The sequence below is a fragment of the Cryptotermes secundus genome, unplaced genomic scaffold, assembly GCF_002891405.2.
Source record: "Cryptotermes secundus unplaced genomic scaffold, Csec_1.0 scaffold112, whole genome shotgun sequence".
NCBI classification, from domain to species: Eukaryota; Metazoa; Arthropoda; class Insecta; order Blattodea; family Kalotermitidae; genus Cryptotermes; species Cryptotermes secundus.
Genome location: NW_019718271.1, coordinates 1,155,146 through 1,181,702, shown reverse-complemented (window position 1 = coordinate 1,181,702; position 26,557 = coordinate 1,155,146). Strand labels below are relative to the sequence as shown.

The 26,557-nt window shown below is 37.6% G+C and overlaps 1 protein-coding gene and 1 long non-coding RNA gene across 3 annotated transcripts in view; one reads left to right on the top strand and one right to left on the bottom strand.

The window, feature by feature from the left end:
• The window catches only part of LOC111870120 (ceramide kinase), a 58,460-nt gene extending 40,436 nt beyond the window's left edge, over positions 1-18,024 (top strand). For both annotated transcript variants that reach the window (XM_023862270.2, XM_023862186.2), the window contains 5 exons: positions 7,173-7,325; positions 9,012-9,170; positions 11,922-12,118; positions 13,667-13,830; positions 14,636-18,024. In XM_023862270.2, coding sequence (XP_023718038.1) covers positions 7,173-7,325; positions 9,012-9,170; positions 11,922-12,118; positions 13,667-13,830; positions 14,636-14,720 — 758 coding nt within the window. In that variant the 3' untranslated portion in view covers positions 14,721-18,024. The remainder of the gene's footprint in view (positions 1-7,172; positions 7,326-9,011; positions 9,171-11,921; positions 12,119-13,666; positions 13,831-14,635) is intronic.
• A 751-nt stretch (positions 18,025-18,775) lies between these two features.
• Positions 18,776-24,267, bottom strand: LOC117282933. Its single transcript, XR_004513872.1, has 2 exons — positions 23,578-24,267; positions 18,776-21,515 (listed from the first exon to the last, which is right to left on the bottom strand). It is a non-coding gene; the product is annotated as an uncharacterized LOC117282933 (long non-coding RNA).
• Between the last annotated feature and the right edge of the window lie 2,290 nt (positions 24,268-26,557).

The window sequence follows — 26,557 nt, the reverse complement described above, 5'->3', positions numbered from 1 at the left end:
GGAAACCCCGACAATAATTTAGAATGATCACGTACATTCACGAATCTGTATGTGTGGTTGGAATTCCGCCAGCAGTTCTCGAGGCCGGAGCACTTACCTTCCGAATGGCGCAAACAAATTTCTCTTGAGCACGGAGCATATCCAACTGAGTGGGCGCAGTTCCAGGTCACAAGCCCCAGCGTAATACATACGTATCTTTAGATTGCACATCACGAGTGAGTTTGAAGTAACAACAAGTAAAAGTTATCCGAAAATAGTTCAACTAGCCATGGAAGTTTGGTTTTGGACATGGAATTCATATCCAATCCCTTCAACCCATTTATAATAATTCGGTAAAATGGTAAAAAAAATGATAAATCGATGAGGTCAGCCTTACGCGCCGGCCGCCCTTTACCCCCAGGAAGGTTCCTGGTACTCATTTCTGTTAGAGACTTGAGTCGACCCCAGGGCCATAGTGCGGCTGGAAGGATTAAGTCAATTGAAAAATCCAATGACCTCATCGGGAATGGAACCCGCGACCTTACGGTTTGTATCATAGTGCCTCAACCAACTACGCTACTGCGTGCCCCCTCATAATAATTCAGTAGATAGAGAAAACACTCCACAACAAAATGTAGAGTTGTAAGTTTTGGGTTTCGTGAAGGATTCTTGTAAAGCGTTTGCTTGAAAAAACTTGGTAAGCCATGATAACATATCAAAACTGTGCCCTCAGAGTGGTTTCTGTAGCAGGAAACAAAACGCTTCTTAAGCCGATTATCGATTGCGCGCGGATTGCCGCGCGAGGCAGTGTTCGTTGCCGCGCACGCCAGCGTGTCGAGCGAAGTCGGAGCGGNTTCTGTAGCAGGAAACAAAACGCTTCTTAAGCCGATTATCGATTGCCCGCGGCTGCCGCAGTGTTCGTTGCCGCGCGCGCGAGCGTGTCGAGACAAATCGGAGCGGTTCTTTGTTCCGCACCAAAGGGATTTCAGTGTCCTTGCTCTCTCAGCTGAGTCGGGCTTGTGGCGTTCCTAGAACTGAGGAACAGCGTCGATCAACAGCCGCACGCGGCTGCCGCGCTTCGATGCTGGACACGAACACGGTAAACAAACCAACGAGTTTTCTGCGCAGGAACAGCTGCAATCGATACCCAGCCTTACAGGATATTAATTTTATTTCGCCATCTGAAATCATGTTGCTTCTTGGTAAAAGAATGAACAAAACTGTGTTACGAAGAAGGAGAAAGAGAGAAAGGAAAAACAGGAAGAAAGAGTTTATTTATTTGTATTCTGTTTACTGTCAAGAAAATAGCAGTGACGATGAGGAAAGAAAGCAAGAAGAATAAAGCAAATATTTGTAAATTCCATTAAAAAAATACGGATTTTAAAAAGCGAGACCTCCACATTTACTGTCATGGGAACGACCAGGGATTCTGACAGCATGCTTAAAGCAATGCANTTTTTCGATCAATCACCAGACTAGAGTACGAACCCCGTTCGGCTGTTCGTGGCTGCTGTTTTACAGCCGTCTACCGTATCTAGAGACCCCCCCCCCCCCAGGCGTCTACGGGTATCACGTGAGATAATTTAGAGAGCCCATTCAATCCTTCAATTTGCCTTACAAAGGACTCTTAACATATTCCGGTTTCTCGAGTCGCTAGAAGCGAAGGTTCAGATGCGTCTCCCTAAACTACAGATTACGTTTCTCGTAAGGAGCCCTCAAGTTGTTATAGTACTGAGCAGCTCATGTGTAACAATATACCGGGGACCTAGACCGCCTCTGTGATCTAGTTGTCAGGGTTCCTGCCTACAGATCAAGAGGTCCTGGGTTCTATTCCCGGCGCTATCAGATTTTCTGAGAACTAGTGGATCTGGAACGGAGTCCACTCAGTCTCGTGAGGATAACTGAGGAGATATTTCAAGGAAATAGCGGCTCCGGTCTGGAAAAACGAGATTAACGGTCATGGGGATCCGGCGCGCTGACTGCGTGGCACCCTCTATCCGCAAAAGTTGGCACTATCTTCGCCGACAAGCGGCGGTTGCACGGTCTGTATAGTTCGCTGGCGGACTACAGGCCACGGAGTTTCTTTTGTTATGCCGGGAACGTAACCTAATAATTCTGAGAAGACGAATTCTGAGTAAGTGAGTGCTAGCCTGCTATAGCGAGTGGTAAGGCCAGACGGGGCTAGGAGTTACTGCCATGAGAAGGTATGAGACATTTGGTATCCGGTAAGTACGTGAACACGGAAGCTTAGGAATCTTCGGCGTTGAGAGCCGTTACCAAGCGACGACTGGTGGAGACACAGACTGAGAAGACTTAATGCTTGCTGTGTGTCTGAATTCTCCGTAGTGCTATAATTAAGCGTAGTTACGGTTTGTAAGGGTTCAGTAGATCCAAATGCCAGTCTAAACCCCGTGTCGCTTAAATACGTGACATTATACGTGAACTGCTGAGGAAAGTCGAACATCAGAATTTTTCCCCTTGCGATGACTAAGTGAAACCGTTAAAACAACACTCCTACTCTTATCCACGCTGAATGTCCGTTTCTGTTTCCATACATTTAAGTACTGGAGGCTTTCTGACTACAGCGCTGAATCGTTGTTTTGTAAGAGCAACAACAGTTTTCATCCCTATCTTCTTGACTGTGGACTCGAAATTATTTCTGAGCGTTATGCTACGTTTCCACGGGGTGTGGATACGAAAGCGTGCAACGCTTTCGTGCTTGCTTTCGTGAATTTGCAGGCGTGAACCCACCAGTCGTGGGTCGTGAGTAGTTCACACTGGCTGAAGTGTCCACGAAGACGTGATTCAGTTGATCGCGGAAAGCCGACCATGAACGAGCTCCTCATAGAAAGTTGTGCTGTTGTGAGTTCAGTTTTTGCTGCTATTTTAGCGCAGAGAATGAAGCAGATGGTGGAAATGAAAGGAAAACGGAAGAAAAGGCGATGGTGGGTTCAGAAGTGGATTCTAAAGAGGAAATTAGGGCCACATAATTTGGTTGACATGGAACTCAGAAATAGTTACCCAGATGATTTCAAGAACTTACTACGAGTGTCTGAAGACCAATTTGATTTCCTTCTGGAACGCGTTTCACCACTGGTCGCAAAATCAGATACTAATATGAGACAATATATGACAATAACTACTCCTCAAGTTTTTAAATTTTGCCATCACCTCCTTTGGTCCAAAGCCAGGAATTGAGAGCGCATTGGAAATTCTCTTCGCCGCTGCCAATGTAACGTCTCTGTCTCTGTAACTTTCCATGCTTGCATCATACAGCACTGGTTCATCTGCATATAATTCCAAAAACCGCACAGTTTCCCTTTCTCGTAATTTTATGACCCGATCCGGTGTAGACATGGTAGAGGCAAACTCACGACTGAATATCAAACATGTTTGATATGAAGCGTGAGCCCTCACTCTTGCCTGTGACGTCATAAGATTTTCCACGACGCTTCGTTCACATGGGTCGTACTCACGAATACCTGCCTCACGCTAGCGTGTCACGCCCCGTGGAAATGCGCCCTAAGAATGGGAATTCATCTCTGCATGAAGAGTCTCGACCGTCTCGACGGCCTTTCGTGCCCCCCCCTTCCCCTCACCAGTCACGGCAAACATCAGGATAGAAAAACCTTTCACTTTCCTCCATACTCGTCCTTCGAGACCATTGCAACATTCCACATGCGATGTTTTGTAAGCTTTGGAACTGACGCGGTTTCGTAAGAATTGCCAGCCAACAAGCCATGTATGAGGGTTGGTTGAATGTGCCAGAGGCCGNACCAGCTTTGAGAAAGAAGCGGAGACACTTTCTGCAGAACCCACCCATCATTTTGCAGGACAATGCTCGGCTGCATGCAGCGCAAGCTGTGGCTGATTTGTTCGATCGATGGAGCTAGGAAGTGCTGTACCATCCACCGTACTCCCCGGACTTAAACCCTTGTGACTTGGACTTGATTCCTAAGATGAAGGAACCAGTTCGTGGCATTCGCTTAAGAACTGTTCCAGAGATTCTTCAGGCAGTAGACCTCTCCATTCGAACTATCAACATAACAGGCGCTGCTAAAGGTATCCTACGACTTCCACATCGCTGGCAACATGTTGTACACAATGCTGGTGACTATTATTGAAGGACAGTAAAACTTCGAAACGTGCATCTATTTTGTATCAGTTGTAAATAAATAGTTACCACTATTAAAGTTCCAACCCTCGTATTATACATAAATTTTCACAAATGCTTTAATTTCCACTTGTAAAAGTTGTCCCATTGCTTAACTAATTAAGCACTGCGCCATGAAGGCGTATGGGCGGGTGGATTTGTAGATTCACGTTATTATGAACTGAAGAAGCAGAAGCCATGGTTCGATGAAGGATGCTCAGAATTATTGGACCAAAGGAAACAAGCCAAACTGCACTGGTTACAGATCCAAGCACAATAAATGGTGATAATCTGAACAATATTAGACGTGAAACCAGCAGGCATTTCAGGAACAAAAAGGAATATCTGAAAGACAAAATTGATGAGCTTGCAATGAACAGTAAGTACAAGAACTTAAGAGACCTGTATAGAGGAATAAATGACTTCAAGAGGGGTTACAAGCCTAGCAGTAACTTGCAGATTCCCACAACATTTTGAGTAGGTGGAAGAACTATTTCCCTCAGTTATTGAATGTACGAAGGAAAGTCGGAAATTATCCCCACTTTCGCCACAACACATATTTAGGTTTGTCACACTGCCTTCTGCGCATGCATGCTTAGAGTTGGTACTACTGTGGTCACGTGATCGAAGTTTGAACTTGATCATGTTATTTTCCTTGATGCTGTGACAGCGTAAACATGGCCGCTCCACTAGCATTGTGCACCAAGGTGGAGCAAAGAACAGTGATCCGATTTCTCAGGTTGGAAGGTGTGTCAGGGGCTGAAATTCATCGGAGGCTTTCAGCACAATACGGGGACAGTGCTCTACCCCATAGAAGTTTAAAAGTGGCCGGACAAGAAATTAAAGACTCAATCTTGCGCGGGAAAGGCGATGCTAACACTTTTTTGGGACTCAGACTGGAAGACTACCTGGAAGAAGGGGGTAACAACCTGAAGCCAGCAATTCTCACCAAACGCCGAGGCCTGTTGTCGAAAAAAGTGTTGTTGCATGATAATGCATGCCTACAGATGGCCGGGCAGACCGTTGAAACCGTTAACCATTTGGGTTTCGAGGTGCTGGAACACCCTGCCTACAGCCCAGATCTCGCCCCTTCTGACTGTCACCTCTTTGGACCGCTTAAAGATGCTTTAGGAGGTCGTCGATTTTCTAGGGACAAAGAAGTGGGGGGAGCGGTGCATAAATGGTTGCGCGACCAACCGAAAACCTTGGAAGGAATACGCAAGCTTTTGGACCGCTGGACCAAGTGCATCGAAAAGGAAGGAGACTAAGTAGAAGAATGACGTACTTGTTCAACCCCTACTTTTGTGTATATAAATTGGAAAAACTAGAGTGCGGGTAATTTTTTACTTCTCTACGTACATAGGATCAGTGGTTAGGCAGATGGTAATAACATGCAGCTGAGCTGTTGGTACCTGATCCTAGCCCTTTGAGGTTGAAATTCCTATTGCAAAGTTGAAAAGATAGTGATCAAATTCTGGTAGAACTGATACAAGAAGGAGGAGAAATATTAGGTTCTAAGATCCATAAGCTAATTAATTACATTTGGAATAAGGAAAAATTGCCTGATCAGTGGAAGGAGTCTATTATTGTACCAGTTCACAAGAAGGGTGATAAAACTGACCGTAGTAATTATCAGGGGATATCACTGCTATCAACTTCATACAAAATTTTATCCAGTATACTTTTCTCAAGGTTAAGTCCATACATTCATGGTATTATTGGAGATCATCAGTGTGGGTTTTGACATAACAGATCAACTACAAATCAGATCTTTTGCATTCATCAGATATTGGAGAAAAAATGGGAGTGCGATGAGACAGTACATCAGCTATTCATAGACTTCAAGAAAGCGTATGATTAAGTTAGGAGAGAAGTATTGTACAGCGTTTTCTTAGAGTTTGGGATACCCGTGAAACTAGTGAGGCTGATTAAAATGTGTTTATATGAATCGTATTGTAAAGTCTGTATAGGTAAATATTTGTCTGATACTTTTCCTATCCAGAATGATCTAAAACAAGGAGATGCTTTAACGCCACTCCTTTTCAACTTTGCTTTAGAACATGCCATTAGGAAGGTCCAGGGAGACCAAGTGGGACTGAAATTAAATGGGACACATCAGCTGTTGGTCAATGCTGATGATGTGAATCTACTGGGTGTTAATATAGATATCGTAAAGAAGAACACGAACTTTAATTGACGCTAGTAAGGAGGTTAGTTTAGAAGTAAACACAGAGAAAACTTAAGTATATGTTGCTGTCTTATCATCAGACTACAGGGCAAAATCATGACATAACCATAGGTAACAGATGTTTCGAAAATGTGGCTCAGTTCAGATATTTGGGAATGACTATAACAAATCAAAACCTGATTCAGGAGGAAATTAAGAGGAGACTGAATTCAGGTAATGCTTGCTACCATTGATTCCGGAACCTTTTGTCTTTTCATCTGCTGTCTAAAAACGTAAAAATTAGAATACACAAAACTATGATTTTGCCAGTGGTTCTGTATGGATGCGAAATTTTGTCTCTTACATTGAGGGAGGAACATAGATTGAGGATGTTTGAAAACAAGGTGTTGAGGAGAATATTTGGACTGAAGAGAGATGAAGTGATGGGAGGTTGGAGAAAACTGCATAATGAGGGGCTTTGTAACTTGTATGCTTCTCCAAGTATAATTAGAATGATCATGTCAAGGAGGATGAGATGCATGTAGCACGAATGGAGGAAGAGGATTGTGTCTAGAATATTGGTGGGAAAGCCAGATGGAAAGAGACCACTAGGAAGACCAAGACATAAGTGAGTGAATGATATTATAATTGATCCTAGAGAGATAGGATGGGATGGTATGGATTGGATTGATCTTGCTCAGGATAGGGACCAGTGAAGGGCTCTTGTGAACACAGAAATGAACCTTCGGGTTCCATAAGATGCTGCGAAATTCTTGAGTAGCTGCACAATTAGAAGCTTCTCAAGAAGGGCTCAGCTCCATGAGAGAGTGACAGCATGAAATATGATTTAAAGGAAATTGTTTGCTTTTGCAGGTGACAGTACTGGTCTGGATCTATGCAGCGTCCATAGTAATGCAACGTTATTGCAGTATTTCTCCAGTGTTATATCCTATGGCTACCTGGGTGATGTTGTCAGGGACAGTGAGAAGTTTCGCTGGATGGGGCCCAAACGATATGAGTACTCTGGTAATTACACTTGGATTCTGCAAAAGCCGTCATAACATTTTGTGCAGTAACTTATTTTTCATACACATTTTATCTAACGTCCATGTATTTATCATCTGTTAATATTGCAACATGTGTTTATTCACTACTTAATATTAATTTTAGTTTAACATTATACACTTTGAAACTACATGTTTCGGCCCAAAATGGCCATCTTCAGGTGTCTTGATATGTTACAAATATTTTATTAAATTATGTTAAAACTGCTACACTGTCTTAGTCCGCGTTAAAATCACACGTTTCAAGGTAAAACCAGATAAATCCTTTAAAGTTTCTATTATACCCACGTTATTTTGGTGCATTTTATTTCACCTCACACAGGGTGTCTATTGTTCATAAATGTATGTCTGTTCAGGGTGTTTTGTCTCGGCAGTTTGCCCCTCACGTTCATAACCTACTTTTTAATTATGACTGCCATATGCCCCTGGTTTGCATGTTTCCTCCACAGCGTGTGGTGTTTGTTGTCTCTACTAGTAGGAGCCTAGTAAAGACAACACCACATGCTGTGGAGGAAACACAGAAACCAGGGAATTTTGATGAAAATTAATTAATTAAAAATCTAAAGAAGTACTACTGCAAGACAGAGATGCTCAGGGTTTTCGAATCTTCAACCCTGTATATACTAACATCTAATAATTACAGTTCTTAACAACAAAAAGCCAAAATTAGGTTTTTGAGTATGTCAGAAGCTATATGTACAAGTCAATTCTGACAGTGAATTTTAAAAAGAAAAAGTGCGTGACATATTCCTACAGATTAAGATCACTGTTTAGTCACATACAGTCTTGGGCTTATTAATTATGTATGCACTGAACATACATATCTGGACTCAAATTTAGTGTGAATTTCTGCTATTTAAACGTACAGAAAGATTTTAAGTTTGACACTAAGTTAAATAGTCTGTGAAGACAAGAAGAAAATGGAGACTTCCCTCTGTTTGGACATTCAGTAAAGGATGAAACTTATGTTAGGTGAACCTTAATGTCTGGGTGCTTTATGGTCTATTGCTGACAGTGTCTTTAAATAAGCTATAAATAAATATCAGTAAACAAACTAAACAATGCTGTTAACCAGAAGACCACAGTCATAATTTTCACTGCTGTTAGAAGCATAAATATTAACCAGCTTGCTAAATTTTGTATTTAGGCTACTTTATGATATTACCGTATGAACTTTTCCTCCCACATCCTCTTCAGTTTAAAAATGGAATTATATTTCATTCCATTCACAAAAGGAGTATCTGCAACCTCTAGTGGTACTAGTAATCTTTCCAAAATAACGTTTACAACTTTCCCATGGAATACTTGATCATAAAGATATCTTTAAGTTTTAGCTCATAACCTATTTAGGATACCGTATTTACACATGTATAGGCTGCAGCACAATTTTCAGACAGAAATTATAGAAAAAATAATTTTCTTGGAATATTATTTCAGGAGTAGAAATTGTTCCGAAATTTGGCAACGTTAATTTTTTTTAAACGAAGTGTGATTTCGAATATAAGCCGCACCCCAGTTTTCCTCTTGAATTTTTGGCAAAAAAATGTGCGGCCTATACATGCGTAAATACGGTAAGTGCCAGAAAGGAAATTCTTAAATCACTGGTTTTAATTAGTTAATATTTATATGATTATCATTTGTTTTATAGGTTTCAAGAAATTCATGGCAAATAATGGTTATGAAGGTGAAGTAACTTTGCTTGCTGACAGTTGTAGTCCCTCAAGTGGGCCGAAGTGTATGGAAAATTGTGCAAGATGTCAATCCCATGCAGAAAATGAACAAAACAAAACAGCTCAGAGTCACGGGGGTAAGATGAGTTAAATAAATTATGGTTTAATTAATGCTGCATATGTTTTTTAATAATGTCCTTTAATTGTGTTGAATGGATGGCAGATAAGGTCTCAGACAAGCCAAGGTTGCATCATTGATTTACATGAAATATTGGTCAGGTTATATTTTAGCGTCCTGTTGCACTGATTTATGTCCATGATTTATTCTGACCATCTTACAGTGCATACATTTATTCACCTTACTCTTCTCTCTTGCACTACATGTTTCGACACTAAAGTGTCGAAGGTGCTTTTCTATGTGTATGTCGAACTACTTCATTGCATGCCCTGTTGTCCTCCGATAGAGGAAGATAGGTGTGACTCGCGTATTGAGATACAACATAAGGATGACAAATCCAGAACAGTTTTAATATTTAAAATTTATCATTATATATGACGAATATATATTTTAGTTATTTTAGTATAAGGACAACAGGGCATGCAATGAAGTAGTTCGACGTACATAGAAAAGGCACCTGATGAAGGCAATTTAATGCTGAAACATGTAGTGCAAGAGAGAAGAGTAAGGTGAATAAATGTATGCACTGTAAGACGGTCAGAATAAATCATGGACATTGATCAGGTTGCTGCACATGAACGGAGCATAACGCTCTTGTTTTATATTTCTAAATTATGAAGAATAACTCCTTTCATCATATTTTATAGTCCCCTTTTTGCCTCTTAACCCAGCTTTTCATATACTCTAACCAAAAACATAATTTTACGGGATACAAAGAAATTTAGAAGGGAAAATTGATGGAGAGAACAATAAAAGAGTACTAGCTAGTTGTAAGCTTCATTAAATTATAAGAGGAATGTTATGGAATAGATATAAAACAGTTTATAAAAGATAGTTTAAATTGATGTAACCCCAAAATATGGACCCTTACAAAGAGAAACAAAAGGAAAATCCACTGCCTGATTATGAAACTTTTTAGAAGTATTAAAAAAATAAGAAGGGCTGGAATTAGAAATGACATTTCAAGGGAAAAAATGATAATTCAGAATTTTAAGGAGTTAGATAATAAATGATTACAGTGGGGTGATCATATAAAAATAATAAGACAGGACAAAGATACTGAGAAGAGTGTTAGAATTAGAATTTGAAAGTAAGAAACATACAAGATTACCCATAACAAGATTATTTAGCAAAGTACTGAAAGGCATCAAGGAAGGAGTTTTATATATTTTTTTCAATTGACCCAATATAAAAATGGAAATATTGCTAGAAGAAGATAGAGAACAGCAAAGCTTTGCTCTATTTGACTACTTTATATTCATAAGCATCACCTCAGAAAAGACTGGAGTTCCCAAAATTCGATAATGAACATTTTCAGTGGTAAGAAATGTATCCCTTAACCTAAGCACCATGCTTGTAGTATAGGGATTTTGCCAGAAGATGGAGGTGACCGACAGGCTTCGTATTCTGTTCAGCCTCCTTGTTTAGAAAGAATTTTTGTTCTCTTTTTTCCAGAATCATTTTGCCTAGCCATGTTATTTATCAAGTCAGTCATTCTTCAATTCATCAACAACCTCTCCAACCCCATCATCCCTAATTCAGAACTGAAAAAACACTACTGGCTGATGTAAAAGCATTGCTTATAACAGACAAGAAGAATATTGTCACTGAAAGCTAGGAACACACTGCTTGTAGAAACATTTATATTCAAGAATGTGTGGAACTGATCTTCCTTGAATTTCTCTGGAGCTGGCAGCAGAAAACTGTGGGCATGGAATGGTGTAGTGCTTGGCTTCAGAGTAATGCTGTTACATTGGAGTGGCCTAAGGTAAATGACTCCAGGCATTTACATTGCCACCTAGTGTTAACAGAACTGTGGATAAGAATAGGCTGGCCATGTAGCAACTGTGATGACAGAAGAATTGGAGAGATGGAGCAGTGGGGCTCTCATTCTGCTGGGTGCAATAAACAGAATAAGGATTGTCATCCCCCCTCCCCCCCAAGATATGATAGTGAGGAGGAAAAATTCCATGGCTACCAGGGAATGGAACTCAGAGCATTCAGTATTATTGACTGACCTGCCATATTTCTTCATAATTTAGAAAGACTTTCCAGTATTAAATTCTGTGATGAGGTATTTTCAAAGAAGAACATTTATATTGTCACGTGTTGGGTGTATAACGCGACAAATAACTTCACGCCTTATTGGATATAGCGAATTTTATTTCACACTCGCTCTTACAATCACAAATTCACAATTTCACAACTACTTCCATCTGCAGTATTACAAGTACTTGGCCTACAACTGACTGGTTGACTGACTCCCTGGCTAACTCGTAACTAACTCTTGAATAGTCTTCGCTGCTCCTTATTTAGCCCAGTTACGGACAGCACAGAAAACAGTTACATAATGGGCACCACTGTTGTCTGACGCCGTGTTTGCCGATAGCCTAGCAACGCTGTCGGGAGTTGTTTACTGCAGAGTAGCAACGGCGGCATCCCGTGTTATGTCACCGCGGAAGTGGGCGGGGTGTTGACTGGCCTATTACCGTAGCAATGGCAGTGCACCGAAGGTGTTAAGTCACTGCTGGCGGGGGGATGGGTTTTCCTGCATAGCGCAAATACGTCACAATATTTATATGGGAAAACACATGATGAAAAGAAATACATTCACTTCATTACATAAACACTTATAATGCAAGTTTTTAAATGTGATATATCTTTGTACTAGATGTTATATGAACTGAAAGAAAATTATGTTTATTTACAGAATTGAAGACATTTCGTGGGAAATTCTTCATGGTCAGTGGTGCTAATGTGTCTTGTGCATGTACACGTAGTCCAAATGGTATATCCCCATTTTGCCACTTAGGAGATGGTTGTGTGGATGTGCTAATTATAAAGCACACACACTTGCTGAACAATCTGAAGTTGCTTTTACGTCTGTCCAGTAAAGAAAAAAATGTGGTATGTAGTTTTTTATGGTTCTTGAGAATAAGCAATCCATTGGCATTGAACACTGAGTTATTGTTTTCTAGTGGTAAATGTGGCATACAAGAAACACCTCAGAAGGTCATTTGTAAACTTTTGTTAAGTTTTTTTTTTTTTTTTTGGCTTACTGGGTTTCTGGACTTTGACCACCATCGACAATGGGACAGTTACCAGAAACTTGATAATAAACTTGTTAATCCTCAATGAAAAATGCTTACTCAGAACCTATGTAATTGACTTATGATAGTTTCCTTTTTTGTGTGTATTTTAAAAGTAGAATCATGTAAATTCATTCTTCCAAAATACGTTTTTAATGACCTTGTATTTTAGTCATGATGTGATATCAGGTAAAGAATTCTTTTGTTTGATGTCTTTGCAAGCATTCTACATATATCATTACTATACTTCACACATGTTAGTGTCAGTATAAACAAGTCACTAACAAAGTAAGGCATTAGGGAAAATGTATGCCTTAGATAAATAAAGAAGAGAAATGTAGTCAGCAGGTTCTGATCTTCAGACCTGCTGCCATGAGTATGTCCAGTGGAATGCTTATGCAATTTAATTTTCAGGAGCAGTCATGTTGTGCACATTGTCTTAGGTGGCTGAATGTTATGAATTGAGATATCTTGAATACATCCCTCATTGAGTTATGTATTAAGAAATTTAAGATGTATAGTTGTGGGCACAGTCAACATCAAATTAATCAACTGAATTAAAAAAAACTCCGTGCTTTTAGTCTGCAAGCGAACTATACTGACCAAGCGACCACTGCTTGTTGGCGAAGTTATAGCAAGTGTCACGTAACTTCAAAATTTCAGACAAGGGGGTGGAGAGTGTGAGAAGTGACAGGCAGCCAGTGGAAGAACGAGTGTTAAGAAACTCCTCCCACCACAAGCTATGCATGGTACTTGACTAGGAATGCGGGGTCTTGTTCGAAGTTATGTGACTCTGTCTATAGTGCCAATTTTAGCAGATAGAAGGTGTCACATGGTCAGCTCAACAAATCCCCACGGCTGTTAATTTTGGGTTTCTAGACTGGCGCCGCTATTTCGTTGAAATAGCTCCTCAGTTTTCCTCATGAGGCTGAGTGGACCCCATTCCAGATCCAATACTTCTCAGAAAATTGGTAGCACCGGGAACCTGGACCTCTGGATCTGTAGCCAGGAACTCTGACCACTAGACCACAGAGGCGGTCCAATTGAATTCAGCTAAATGAAATTAAATTTTAAATAAAAAGAAATCCGTCTTACGTTTATGAATGTGAGCAAACAGTTATTTACATATATTTGCCAGAGACATTAAGACATTTGAACTGGTCTGTTATTGCTTTGTGTTTTAAAACATTTGTGTAATTATGGTCCTGTGTACATGTGAAATTTTTATATGTAGATCATGTTATTCCTAGTTCTGTGATGTGACAACGCAAACATCGTGTCAATAAGACAGCTTGTCATTTACAACAATGGTGTTGGCCAGTCCAGGTTTATTTGACTGATCCAAATTTCATTCCATTCATTTCAGTTTGATTTGCCTTTTGTGGAAGTCCATCGTGCCAGAGAGTTCACATTCCGAGCACTTCCAGCTCCAGTCTCTAATCCAGAGTTCCCTTCACGCAGGCTTATACCGGGAGTCAGTGTCTGGAACTGTGATGGGGAGGTCCAGTGGGAATCAAATATTAGAATAAGGTGAGTTTGCATTACTAACAGATTCCACTATCAGTTGTTTTTATGTAATATGTATGTTTAAGTGTGAGAAGGATAACCTCAGAAGGCTTTTGTTAGGACCATTTAATTATGCAGAACCAGATTTTTAAGGAATATTTTAATGTATGTGTGTGTTGGCATGTGCTTATAGCATATAAGTTATTTATATGCCTGTGTAAGTTTTGAGGTTTTCACGGCGATGAGTATGAAGAAAGTCGTCTTCTGGGATCTGGCACCGTGTATTCTGTGTTTGAGCCGACGTTTCGGAGGAACGTATCGCCTCCATCTTCAGGGCAGTTGAATTGCGTTGCGAATACAGAGAGCAGTAGCTGTAATGCCTGGATTCACTGGCAGTTCCCCCCCCCAGTCCCCCTGACCATATATGGCCTTAATCGCTCTTCACTGTTCCCATTGGTCCTCTCTCCCTAACCCCCCCCTCCTACTTCCTACATAAAGTAGCGCTTTTCACTTCCTAATCATTACAGCTACTGCTCTCTGCATTCGCAATGCAATTCAACTGCCCTGAAGATGGAGGCGATACGTTCCTCCGAAACGTCGGCTGAAACAAAGAATACGTGCCGCCAGATCCCAGAAGACTGCCTTCTTCTTTATTTATATGCCTGTTTTACTATCAGACTTGGATTAACGCAAATCAGGATCCAGCTCAGAAAGGCAGATCTGGGAAGTTAACTTTGACTGTCCAAGCGCATCTTGATGTATATATTTCCTAATGTTAATTTATCGAATGTGGATGACTCTTCGGTGTTACATTCATGTGCTTGTGCAGGGTTCATTGTCAATTGCTGCAAGTATTCACACGGAGAAGCCAGGAAAGCAGTGAAGAAACTTCATGCGGGGTGTGTTCATTTTGATGTCGCAGGATGAGAAGAAATAGTACCTTGCAATCAAAGTGCCCTGTACATTTATAAGTTTTAAATGGAATCAGCATGGTTAAGTTTAATAGAACAGAATGTCATGCTACAACAACTTGCGAATATTGTGCCTTTTATTTTGTTGCATTTGGCCTGATTTCTTTTTATTTATGTGACAGTATTTTTAATTCATTATTATTTACAGAATGTTTCACTTGGGAGTGACATAAGCTGTATGATAGCTTATTATATTTTAGATATGGATAACTGTCATAAGGAATTACTGTACTAATATATGAACACCTCTGCTGTTAATGGAGAGATAATTGGTTTTACCAGATGATCCTGAACTCATAGTTCTGCCACAGAGGTATTATTGGCTAACTAAAATATCTTTGAGGCTCTGTCATACCTAAAGTAGAGAAAAGTCATGCATGCAAGAAGACCTGAAGTATGGGAATTCCCCAGTCATGTCGTAACCATAGATTCTAATAACTTTATGGCAACATAATAATTTATTATCTGATGATTACGAGACCTCAAAGATATTTTGACACCTTACAATTATGTTATATATATTAATTATGGACAATCAGTATAACAGCATCAGTATGAAAACTTAATTTTTCTAAAGAGATTTTACAAATAGGTTATAATTAAGTTTGCCTTTGTTGTATTAATTATGGACAATCAGTATAACAGCATCAGTATGAAAACTTAATTTTTCTAAAGAGATTTTACAAATAGGTTATAATTAAGTTGTTTGCCTTTGTTGCATAAACTGGATTGAGTATTAGTGGGTTCTGTTGGTCAGCTTGGTTGAGTGGTCTTGGACCTGAGCTGTAAACTGAAACTTGGGGGTTAGTTCTAAGACTGGGCGTTCTTTGTAACAATTTATGTATTACAAGTGATCAGTAGAATGTAACATCAAACCCTTAAGTTCATCGTAACTCCACTGTCTAGATCAGGACTGTGCCAATTTTCATGCTTATAGTAGAGTTCCACCCCTTTGTGGACTGGGTAGTGCTCAAGATGAAGATCAGTTTTAGAGGTGGCTGGTGCTAGTATATATACTTAATAATGGGCGGTCACAACATCACTTTTACATGTGACCTATGGTGTATGGACTGCTGCTGTATTTCCTATTAATTTATATGGTTATGAAGCATTGTTTTCTAATTTGAGGAAATAACATAAATTGCAAATACTTGAAAACAAAGCCATAACAAAAATATTTGGATCTGACAGATAAAATGAGTGGACTATGGAAGAAATTTCATTCATTCATTCATTCATTCTTTAGTATCTCTATAGCCCTTTGTTGGTCCCAGGCCTCTTCATCAGTTTTGTAACCTTTTTTACATAGACCGTAGGATTTCTTGGATGAATGATCAGCCCATTGCAAGGCCACTACCTACACATAGGACAATACAAAAAAATTAATGCATGCACAGACATCCATGCCTTGAGTGGGATTCAAGCCCACAATCCCAGTATTTGAGTGAGCGAAGACTGTTCATGCCTTAGACTGCGCATCCACCATGATCGGCATGGAAGAAATTATATAGTGAAAATCTTCTTAATGTTTTTGGGTTCTTCTAGCAGTATTACATAGTCAGCTCGATAAGGTTTTGATAGGCTGGATATGCAAGTATATCTTTCCTACACAAGGAAAACAAGGACTGAATATATTTGGCGGTTGGAAATTCTTTTGGAGAGTGCCCGCCTGAAAGAGGGATATGAAAGGATAATGCTGGAATGCATTTTTACAAAATATGTTACGAAGATATGGATTTTATTTAGTTGACTGAGGATAGGATCAAATTACATGATTTTGTGTCAATAATATCGAAACTTCAGTTCCTACTACCACAGATATTGTTATTTAGAAATATCAGTATCATTTTTAAAATATAATTTGATAATATAACTTGTAAGATATACTAATTGCTCTATTCTCTGTATGTAAATGGACGAAAGGTACATGTTAAGTACTGAGTCAGGCTCATGAAGTGGCCCTTGTCAGTGGTTCAGGTATATCATTAACAGGCAATGGAAAAACACTACATCATTTGGAATCATATTAGGGGGGTAATGGTATGAACTTTAAAGGGGAATGGAAACCCTGAACTTCTCTAGCAACAGAAAATGAAAAGATGAAAAACTTCTTTAGACATTGCATCTCTGACATATTTTTGAATTTAATTTTAGGATTAATTAGAGTATTAAAAAATTCCGCTGTAGAGTAGTAGGAATGACCGTACTCTTACCAGTGCTGTGTATCACAGCCCTATCCTCCTTCATCTTTGTACCTTCCACATACAGAGTATTCAGTTCAACTAATGAGTTTTGCAAACTGTTACAGCATCAGAGCATCATGTGTCATATGACAGTAATGAGTATTTTTGTTCTTCTCAGTTTTCACATTTATTGGGTTAATTTAGACCAGGATATATAATTTTCATAAACAACAGTTCTTGTTATCAGTTATGTTATGTAAGATTAGGTTTCATTTTGTGATATTAGTGTAATTCATATTGTTAAAAATTACAATTAGTGAATATTTCATTATGTATGCTTTATCTTATTTTTCCTGCCTCTTCTCTCTGTATCTTCATTCTTGGCATGTCTGAACTTCACATTAATTTGTGTCAGATCCGAAATACCCTGTACTTTTCACTGTGGAAGAAGGTATGTGGGGATGACTGAATTTTTGGCAAATGAACTACATTCCATACAGACGTCAATTATTTGGTAGACTCTGAATATTGCTCATTTTGCCAAAAGTCAGCACCTTAGATCTCGAAGATTTAAGTAAGTAAATAGCATCCAGTACTCCCTTAATGTGTATTACACAAAAATGATTTCTTGAAATGTTGTAAAGTTCCATATCGCCCCACGCAATGCTTCCAAACCAGTGTTCTTCACACTGTATATCATATTTTGAACTCATTCATGTCACAAATCCAAGCCACTGATTTTGTACTGGTCAGTACACAGGAAGAATGCGTTAATATTTAAAATCAAAATTAGGCTCAAAATGTATAATTAAGTTGTGCATGTATTATGACTAGTATGGTTCAAATTTTAAAGAACAATTTTTTTTTTTTGTGATACTTGTTGTTTTATGTTGAGATTATTTATTTTGAAGAGTATTATAATGTATTAATATTGTTAAATACTTCATGTGTAAACTACTTATGTATGATATTTTGTGATATAAATATGGAATACTGTATTTACGCATGTATAGGCCACACATTTTTTGCCAAAAATTCAAGAGGAAAACTGGGGTGCGGCTTATATTCGAAATATTCGAAATCACACTTCATTTAAAAAAAATTAACGTTACCAAATTTCGGAATAATTTCTACTCCTGAAATAATATTCCAAGAAAATTATTTTTTCTATAATTTCTGTCTGAAAATTGTGCTGCGGCCTATAGACGCACGCGGCCTATACATGCGTAAATATTGTATATTTTAACTTCTTTCACTTTTATACACCTGTTATATGACTTTTACATTCCACACGTGATAACAAGCAGTACAACATTTAATTTGTTTTCTGTTTTTTACGTGTATGTTCAGGATCATTTGGAAGTGAAAGAAGTACATTTCATAATATAATGTGCAGTTAGAAGCTCTGTTAAATTATGAGAATTAATGTAGTTGAAGACTAATTTTTTTTTCCAAAACTTGTTGGGTATTGATAATTGTTACCTATGAAAGCATTATAAAATGAGTTTAATGGCTAATTCACATCCCATGTAAAAAGAGAAGTGGTGTTAATGTAGAGCAAATTACCATGCACAGATGCTGCTAAAATGTTGTCATGTGTTTCCTAGGTAATTTGACAATAATTCACGTGGGTTTCCGGATTTCAGCGAATATTTATTGGACACACTCTTTTACAGACACAAGTACAGTTATTATCACCGATAACATCCTCGAGACATTTCTTCTTCACTATCACAATTCTTCTTGCACCTTTAATCTCGGTGAAGTGCCTGCTGATCTGCTTGGCGACTGCTGGAACTCCACTTTCCACTGGTACATGGTTGAATGTACCTCCTTAAATAAGCCTTTTGCAGACTGCTTATGGAACATCTTTCTCAACAGTTTGGTTTTCCCGTTGTCATACAGTGCTTTGAACAATTCATTGTAGCCATGGAAACTTACTGTTAGAATTCCAGTATTGCATTACATTCCGTTGTGTAGGAAATGTTTTCCGTTGACCAGCAACGAACACTGAAGTATGCGTTCTCCTTCCCATTTGTGCCATGATGGATGTTCCATAGTCCGGCTTTTAGGCAACATGTCACAATATATTGCCAGAAATACCTTTCATAGCAATCAATTATTCACTTGTTCAACTTTCCCATGTTGTTACATTCCCATGACCTTGGTAATTTAAGTAGAAAAGAATAATGATAAGTAGAAGCAGATATTTTAAAAGGTTTTAGAAGTCACTGTTTAAGAAACTGCTTCATTAAGTTTTGGATATATATGATAATACCCATTGAAAATGATAAACCATGAAAAGTAATCTTAATAGGAAATGAAGTAGACTGAATTCCTTGAGGCATATATGAATTATTTAATATAGTTAATATAAGCATCATTTAAACCTAACTAATATTTCAACAAATGTAACTTATTTAGATTCTGTTTAGAGGTCTAACCTTATAAGGTTAGTTCATGATGACTGTCTTCAGTTAACAGTCTCATAAACCTCCCTGATTTCCCTGTATGGTCAGGTGAAGGAATCAAGTGCTCCCACATTACGAGACAACAGTGAACATGATAGCAGTATCTCACATGTTGATGTTCTTTGATATGATCAGTTGAAGATTAATTCAGAATTCCCTCAAGAGTTGAAATAAAATGGATTTTGAGTTTCTTATATTTCAGTAATGTGAGAGACAATGGGCTAGGATTTCTGTCTTCACCACCACATCCAAAATGTCCCCAAGACTAACACAGCCTCCTATCCAGGGGTTGTAAAGTTTCATTACTGAAGAGCAGAGCATCTCAAGCATGCACTATACCATTAACCTCCATTAGTGCTGAAGACTCTAACCTTTAATTTAGGTATAGGGACAACTTTAATTTTAACTTTCTTATAAATAAAATTTATTATACTTATAAGGCAAACACTATATATATTCGTAAAAGAACAGTGTTTTAAATATTTTGGTAACACAAGGGAAGAAGAATGGGAAAAAGACACTGTGATATCTCTAATGGATTTTACATAATGTGCAAATATGAAACATAAATTTTGTTATCATATAGTATTTGAGATTCTCGCACTAGTATCTATGAAGAGTTCTGTTTTCTTGGATGTAACATGGTATAGTGTGTTGACATTCATCTTACATTTTGGAGGAACATGTCACCTCCATCTTCAGAGATGAAGAGTAAACCTGCTTGGTGCATGCTTCATACTGGTTTCATGCTAGGCTTACTCCTCCAGCTTGAAGATGGAGACTGCATGTTCCTGTAAAATATTGGTTTGCTTTCAACTGACTACACAGCATTATGTCACAAATAATAGAAATTTTCAATTTTCTTACTCATCTTTGTGATGATGGATGTATGAATAAGTTCTGTTATATGGTATTAAGTTTTTATAATGATAAAGTTTCAGTACCTAGCAGAGGAACCAGATAAATACATGGGACTGTTATGGGTAGAGAAAGTGTTGCAAATGTTCTGGACAAAAAGAAATTATGTGGTTACAGACACAAGTCAGTATCTAACTTACAAAGAAATTCCTCAGAATGATTTGTGCATTTGCTGATGTATGTTAGATTGTTTGCTAGATCTTTCAAGCATCTAAATATGAAACAGTTTATAACTTGGAGTGAAAGTTGAATCTGTAATTGGAACCACAGTAATAGTAAACTGCAGAATTATTGGAATGGTATCTGAAATAATTACAGTATTTTGTTCAGGTAGTGTTATTCTAATGACATTTCCTATTTATTATGCTGTTTGTATGCAGTATTTTAAGCATATTGAATTTAAGTATTGTTGTTATGTGTTTTAAAACTATTTTTCATCAAGAACAAATATGAAGAGTATTGCTGTTTCTTACAAAAATTAGCAGCCCCCATTGAAGGAAAAGTATTACCAATATATCATGCAGTATAACTTGTGTGTTTATATATTTCGGTCAGCACTGGTCAATAATTTTAACTATACTGGCAGAACCAGAATGACAGTCCAGTTATATATGAGTACTACTATTGTTTTGTGTTTCAGTCAGACTTTGTAATCATATCTAGCATTAAATAGGATATTTAATTGAAATATCCACAGTTTCTTGTAAAATGTTGGTTGATATTTCGCAAAATATGAAACATAACTTAACATAATGAATATTGCAAAAAAGAAATCTTTTTTTTTGCCCTCCTTTTCAAAGGTAAACTGTGTATAAAACCCAAAACCCATCAACTGGAAACGTTGAATTAGAAAATGGCCTGTTACTGATTTTAAGCTTTCACAGTAATTAGCAGTTGATGTAAATTTTGTTCTTGGGTTGTTACACCATGTGGATATGGGCATGTTGCTGATGTTTTAGAGGTATATACTGCCTCCATCTTCATGGTCAGTGTACGTAAGGTGGGTGAATTTCTGTGTATATATAGGGTGTTGTGTTTCAGAGTCTTGTTGGGTGCATGAGCACTTGGATTTGTGACTGCATGGGAACATCAGTTGCTCACTATTTTCTACTGCACTCCATAGCCTTTGAAAGTGTTGGTTGCACAACTATCCTGATTCACTGTACCTCTTGGTCCTNCCTGTATGGTCAGGTGAAGGAATCAAGTGCTCCCACATTACGAGACAACAGTGAACATGATAGCAGTATCTCACATGTTCATGTTCTTTGATATGATCAGTTGAAGATTAATTCAGAATTCCCTCAAGAGTTGAAATAAAATGGATTTTGAGTTTCTTATATTTCAGTAATGTGAGAGACAATGGGCTAGGATTTCTGTCTTCACCACCACATCCAAAATGTCCCCAAGACTAACACAGCCTCCTATCCAGGGGTTGTAAAGTTTCATTACTGAAGAGCAGAGCATCTCAAGCATGCACTATACCATTAACCTCCATTTAGTGCTGAAGACTCTAACCTTTAATTTAGGTATAGGGACAACTTTAATTTTAACTTTCTTATAAATAAAATTTATTATACTTATAAGGCAAACACTATATATATTCGTAAAAGAACAGTGTTTTAAATATTTTGGTAACACAAGGGAAGAAGAATGGGAAAAAGACACTGTGATATCTCTAATGGATTTTACATAATGTGCAAATATGAAACATAAATTTTGTTATCATATAGTATTTGAGATTCTCGCACTAGTATCTATGAAGAGTTCTGTTTTCTTGGATGTAACATGGTATAGTGTGTTGACATTCATCTTACATTTTGGAGTAACATGTCACCTCCATCTTCAGAGATGAAGAGTAAACCTGCTTGGTGCATGCTTCATACTGGTTTCATGCTAGGCTTACTCCTCCAGCTTGAAGATGGAGACTGCATGTTCCTGTAAAATATTGGTTTGCTTTCAACTGACTACACAGCATTATGTCACAAATAATAGAAATTTTCAATTTTGTTACTCATCTTTGTGATGATGGATGTATGAATAAGTTCTGTTATATGGTATTAAGTTTTTATAATGATAAAGTTTCAGTACCTAGCAGAGGAACCAGATAAATACATGGGACTGTTATGGGTAGAGAAAGTGTTGCAAATGTTCTGGACAAAAAGAAATTATGTGGTTACAGACACAAGTCAGTATCTAACTTACAAAGAAATTCCTCAGAATGATTTGTGCATTTGCTGATGTATGTTAGATTGTTTGCTAGATCTTTCAAGCATCTAAATATGAAACAGTTTATAACTTGGAGTGAAAGTTGAATCTGTAATTGGAACCACAGTAATAGTAAACTGCAGAATTATTGGAATGGTATCTGAAATAATTACAGTATTTTGTTCAGGTAGTGTTATTCTAATGACATTTCCTATTTATTATGCTGTTTGTATGCAGTATTTTAAGCATATTGAATTTAAGTATTGTTGTTATGTGTTTTAAAACTATTTTTCATCAAGAACAAATATGAAGAGTATTGCTGTTTCTTACAAAAATTAGCAGCCCCCATTGAAGGAAAAGTATTACCAATATATCATGCAGTATAACTTGTGTGTTTATATATTTCGGTCAGCACTGGTCAATAATTTTAACTATACTGGCAGAACCAGAATGACAGTCCAGTTATATATGAGTACTACTATTGTTTTGTGTTTCAGTCAGACTTTGTAATCATATCTAGCATTAAATAGGATATTTAATTGAAATATCCACAGTTTCTTGTAAAATGTTGGTTGATATTTCGCAAAATATGAAACATAACTTAACATAATGAATATTGCAAAAAAGAAATCTTTTTTTTTGCCCTCCTTTTCAAAGGTAAACTGTGTATAAAACCCAAAACCCATCAACTGGAAACGTTGAATTAGAAAATGGCCTGTTACTGATTTTAAGCTTTCACAGTAATTAGCAGTTGATGTAAATTTTGTTCTTGGGTTGTTACACCATGTGGATATGGGCATGTTGCTGATGTTTTAGAGGTATATACTGCCTCCATCTTCATGGTCAGTGTACGTAAGGTGGGTGAATTTCTGTGTATATATAGGGTGTTGTGTTTCAGAGTCTTGTTGGGTGCATGAGCACTTGGATTTGTGACTGCATGGGAACATCAGTTGCTCACTATTTTCTACTGCACTCCATAGCCTTTGAAAGTGTTGGTTGCACAACTATCCTGATTCACTGTACCTCTTGGTCCTGATGATGCACCAACCCCCACTCTTCTCTCATCCTCCCCAACCTCATCTTTTCAAAACTTGAACATACACACTATATACACAGAAATTCACTAACCTTACACACTTCAACCCTGAAACTAGAGCCAGGCTATACCTCTGAAACATCAAGCAGCATTGCCCACAGTCATCCAGTGTAATAAGCAGTAGAACTGAGTCAACATCAAAATGGTGTGTTGTGTGTACATGATGAGTAGAGATGTACAAATAACAATCTGCTGCAAAAAACATGGTCCTTATTGTGTCAGTTTTCAATGCAGTGACAATCTTTGAATATGTGTAAGAACAAATGTTGCAAATTATATTATGGATCATACGATAAGTGCTGTATTTGCCTAAGTCTGATGTGAATATCTCATGTGCAATCCAGTCTCTCTAAAAGTAAACATTATATTCATAATGTTGTCTGAATAATGATACTTAAAATTACTAACAGTCTGACAGTGAAGTCCATTAAATTTATGTGGTGTGTTAGAGAGCATAAAGTTTGAACTCAGAAGCAGTCAAATCACAGCATAACTCATAAAGAAAAGAGATGACTTCTTTATTGTCCTTTTGGTTGTTTGCCAAAATAATTTTGTGTCTCTACCTTGTGATTATGTGCCTCTGTGGTCTAGTGGTTAGAGTTCCTGACTACAGATCCAGAGGTCTTGGTTCAGTTCCTGGCACTACCAGATTTTCTGAGAAGTAGTGCAGCTGGGGCAAGGTCCATTCAGCCTCGTGAGGATAACTGAGGAACTGTTTCAAGGAAAAAGCTGCTCCGGTCTAGAAAACTGAAATTAATGGCCATGGGGATTCGTTGCACTCACCACATGACACCCTCTATCCACTGAAGTTGGCACTCACTTTTCCGACAAGAAGCGGTTGCTCAGTCAGTATAGTTCACTTGCAGATTGAAACCACAGAGTTTGTTTTGTTTATCTTTGCTGTCTCAAAACTAGTGCATTAAGTAAAGCAAGGAGAACATTCCTGTTTACCAGCATTTTGGTATGGGAAACTTGAGAACTTGGCCACATAGTTAAACATTGCATACTTTCAGAAGTTAATTTATCTGAACCACCTGAAGATGAAATCTGTGCTAGATATCTCAGCTGATACCACTAAGGAGAAGGTCACGCTTGATATGTTTATTTTAATGTTAAATTATATGTGTGAACTTGAAAGTTAGAAGCAAAATTCTGTCCTTTTATTGAATTTCCATAGGTATAACATTTTCAACTAAAAATCAACTGATTGAGTAGTATCATTGTAAATAATATACTAACTGAAAATCTGATGAAGAATTGAGCCATAAATTTGGCAAAATTTTATTGCCATTACAGCAGTGATTAAATCCAGCTCATTTTTGTGGTACAGTTTATAAAACTGTTTAAAGAAAATGTGCGATTGTACACTACATCAGTATTTTTATTTTTTGCCTTCAGTGTTAACAGGAAGTATAATTGTAAAACTTAATACCGTAGACCTTTCAAGTTGATTTTAATTGCACCATCAGTGAATCTGGTAAAACATGTAATTACCATGAATCATTACCAAAGTTTAGTATGACAGTCTTCTGAAATGTGTCAGTTGTGATTCTTTAAAATGTATCATATTTTTTAAGAGACATATACTTGTATTAGTAAAATAACAAAATTGTTATATCTACATCATGCACTGGTACACCTGCAGAATGAAGATAAACAGGCTGGAATCTTGAAGTGTAAGTCAAGTGTGTATTGACCTGAAACTGTTAGTTTTTTGATTCATGTTTTTGTTCTTCTCTTTTTCCAGAATGCTCTTCATGTAGTGTAAAAATAGTAATATTGGAATGAGAACACTGGTGTACATTTAAAGAAAAAACAAAGAATTGATCATGTTATAACAAGGAAAATAAAATTGTATTTTGTTATTATCATTTGCAGTTTTGTTACATACCTTGGTAGGCTTCATATGTTCATGCTTACACCGTTCTAGTCTCATACTGCATATCATGTTAACAGTGCATTTCACATCTCTTGAGCTTGCATTAAAAGCAAAACAGTAGATCTGGGAATAGTGCATTGGGGATGGAGGTGGGGTTATGAAACAGTTTATAAAGCTTAAAGGTAAGAGATAAAAATGCAGGCTTTAGGCCTATTCCCATCTCTCTGTTCCTCATCCACCCTCATTTTCCCAGTTTAACATCGATATGAGCAAACGGTGGCTAACTCAGTTGTAATAATGACTATTCCAGCTTGTGTAAAATGATTAGCTATGCTGTTCCACTATTCTCATGTGACCAACAACTGAATAATAAGCTTTGTCACATGAGCAGGGCTTCCAATTTAAAAAAAGTAATTATTTCATCTGAAGATATAATGGCATTTCATGTCATAACATTATACCATGATAATCTGTCAGTTAACTTCGTGTGAGTTGTTTTAGTTGTAAATTAATCATTAGTCCATGAAAATGAGCAGTGGATGTGAAATCCCTGTGAAACATTTTCAATGAGAAGAGGAAAATCGTGATAATTGCAGCATATATTAATTATAAATGTCTTGAAACCAGTAACAACATATAGTTGATGACCTAGTATTTAAGAAGGAATAATTATTTTTGGTTTGAAGCATTGAAATAATGAATCATATTTTTTATTCATCATGTGTTTTCTTGTTCCTTTTTTCTGGAATTTAGAAGAATGTTAAGAAGAGGGTGAAAAAATTAAGAATCTTTGTATTCATCAGATATTGTTCTCCCTCAGTTCATAAAGAAACATTTTATACTTTTCTTTGCAAAACAGAAAGTTACATGCCAGAAAGGGAATGTGCTGTCAGCATTCCATTATGTATAGACACACAATTAAAAGCAGTAAATATAAGTTGAATGTAACAGGCATTACTATAGGCATGAATTGGTATTACATGAAAGCAAAACCTTCACAGAAGTCATTTCATCCATTTTTGATGATT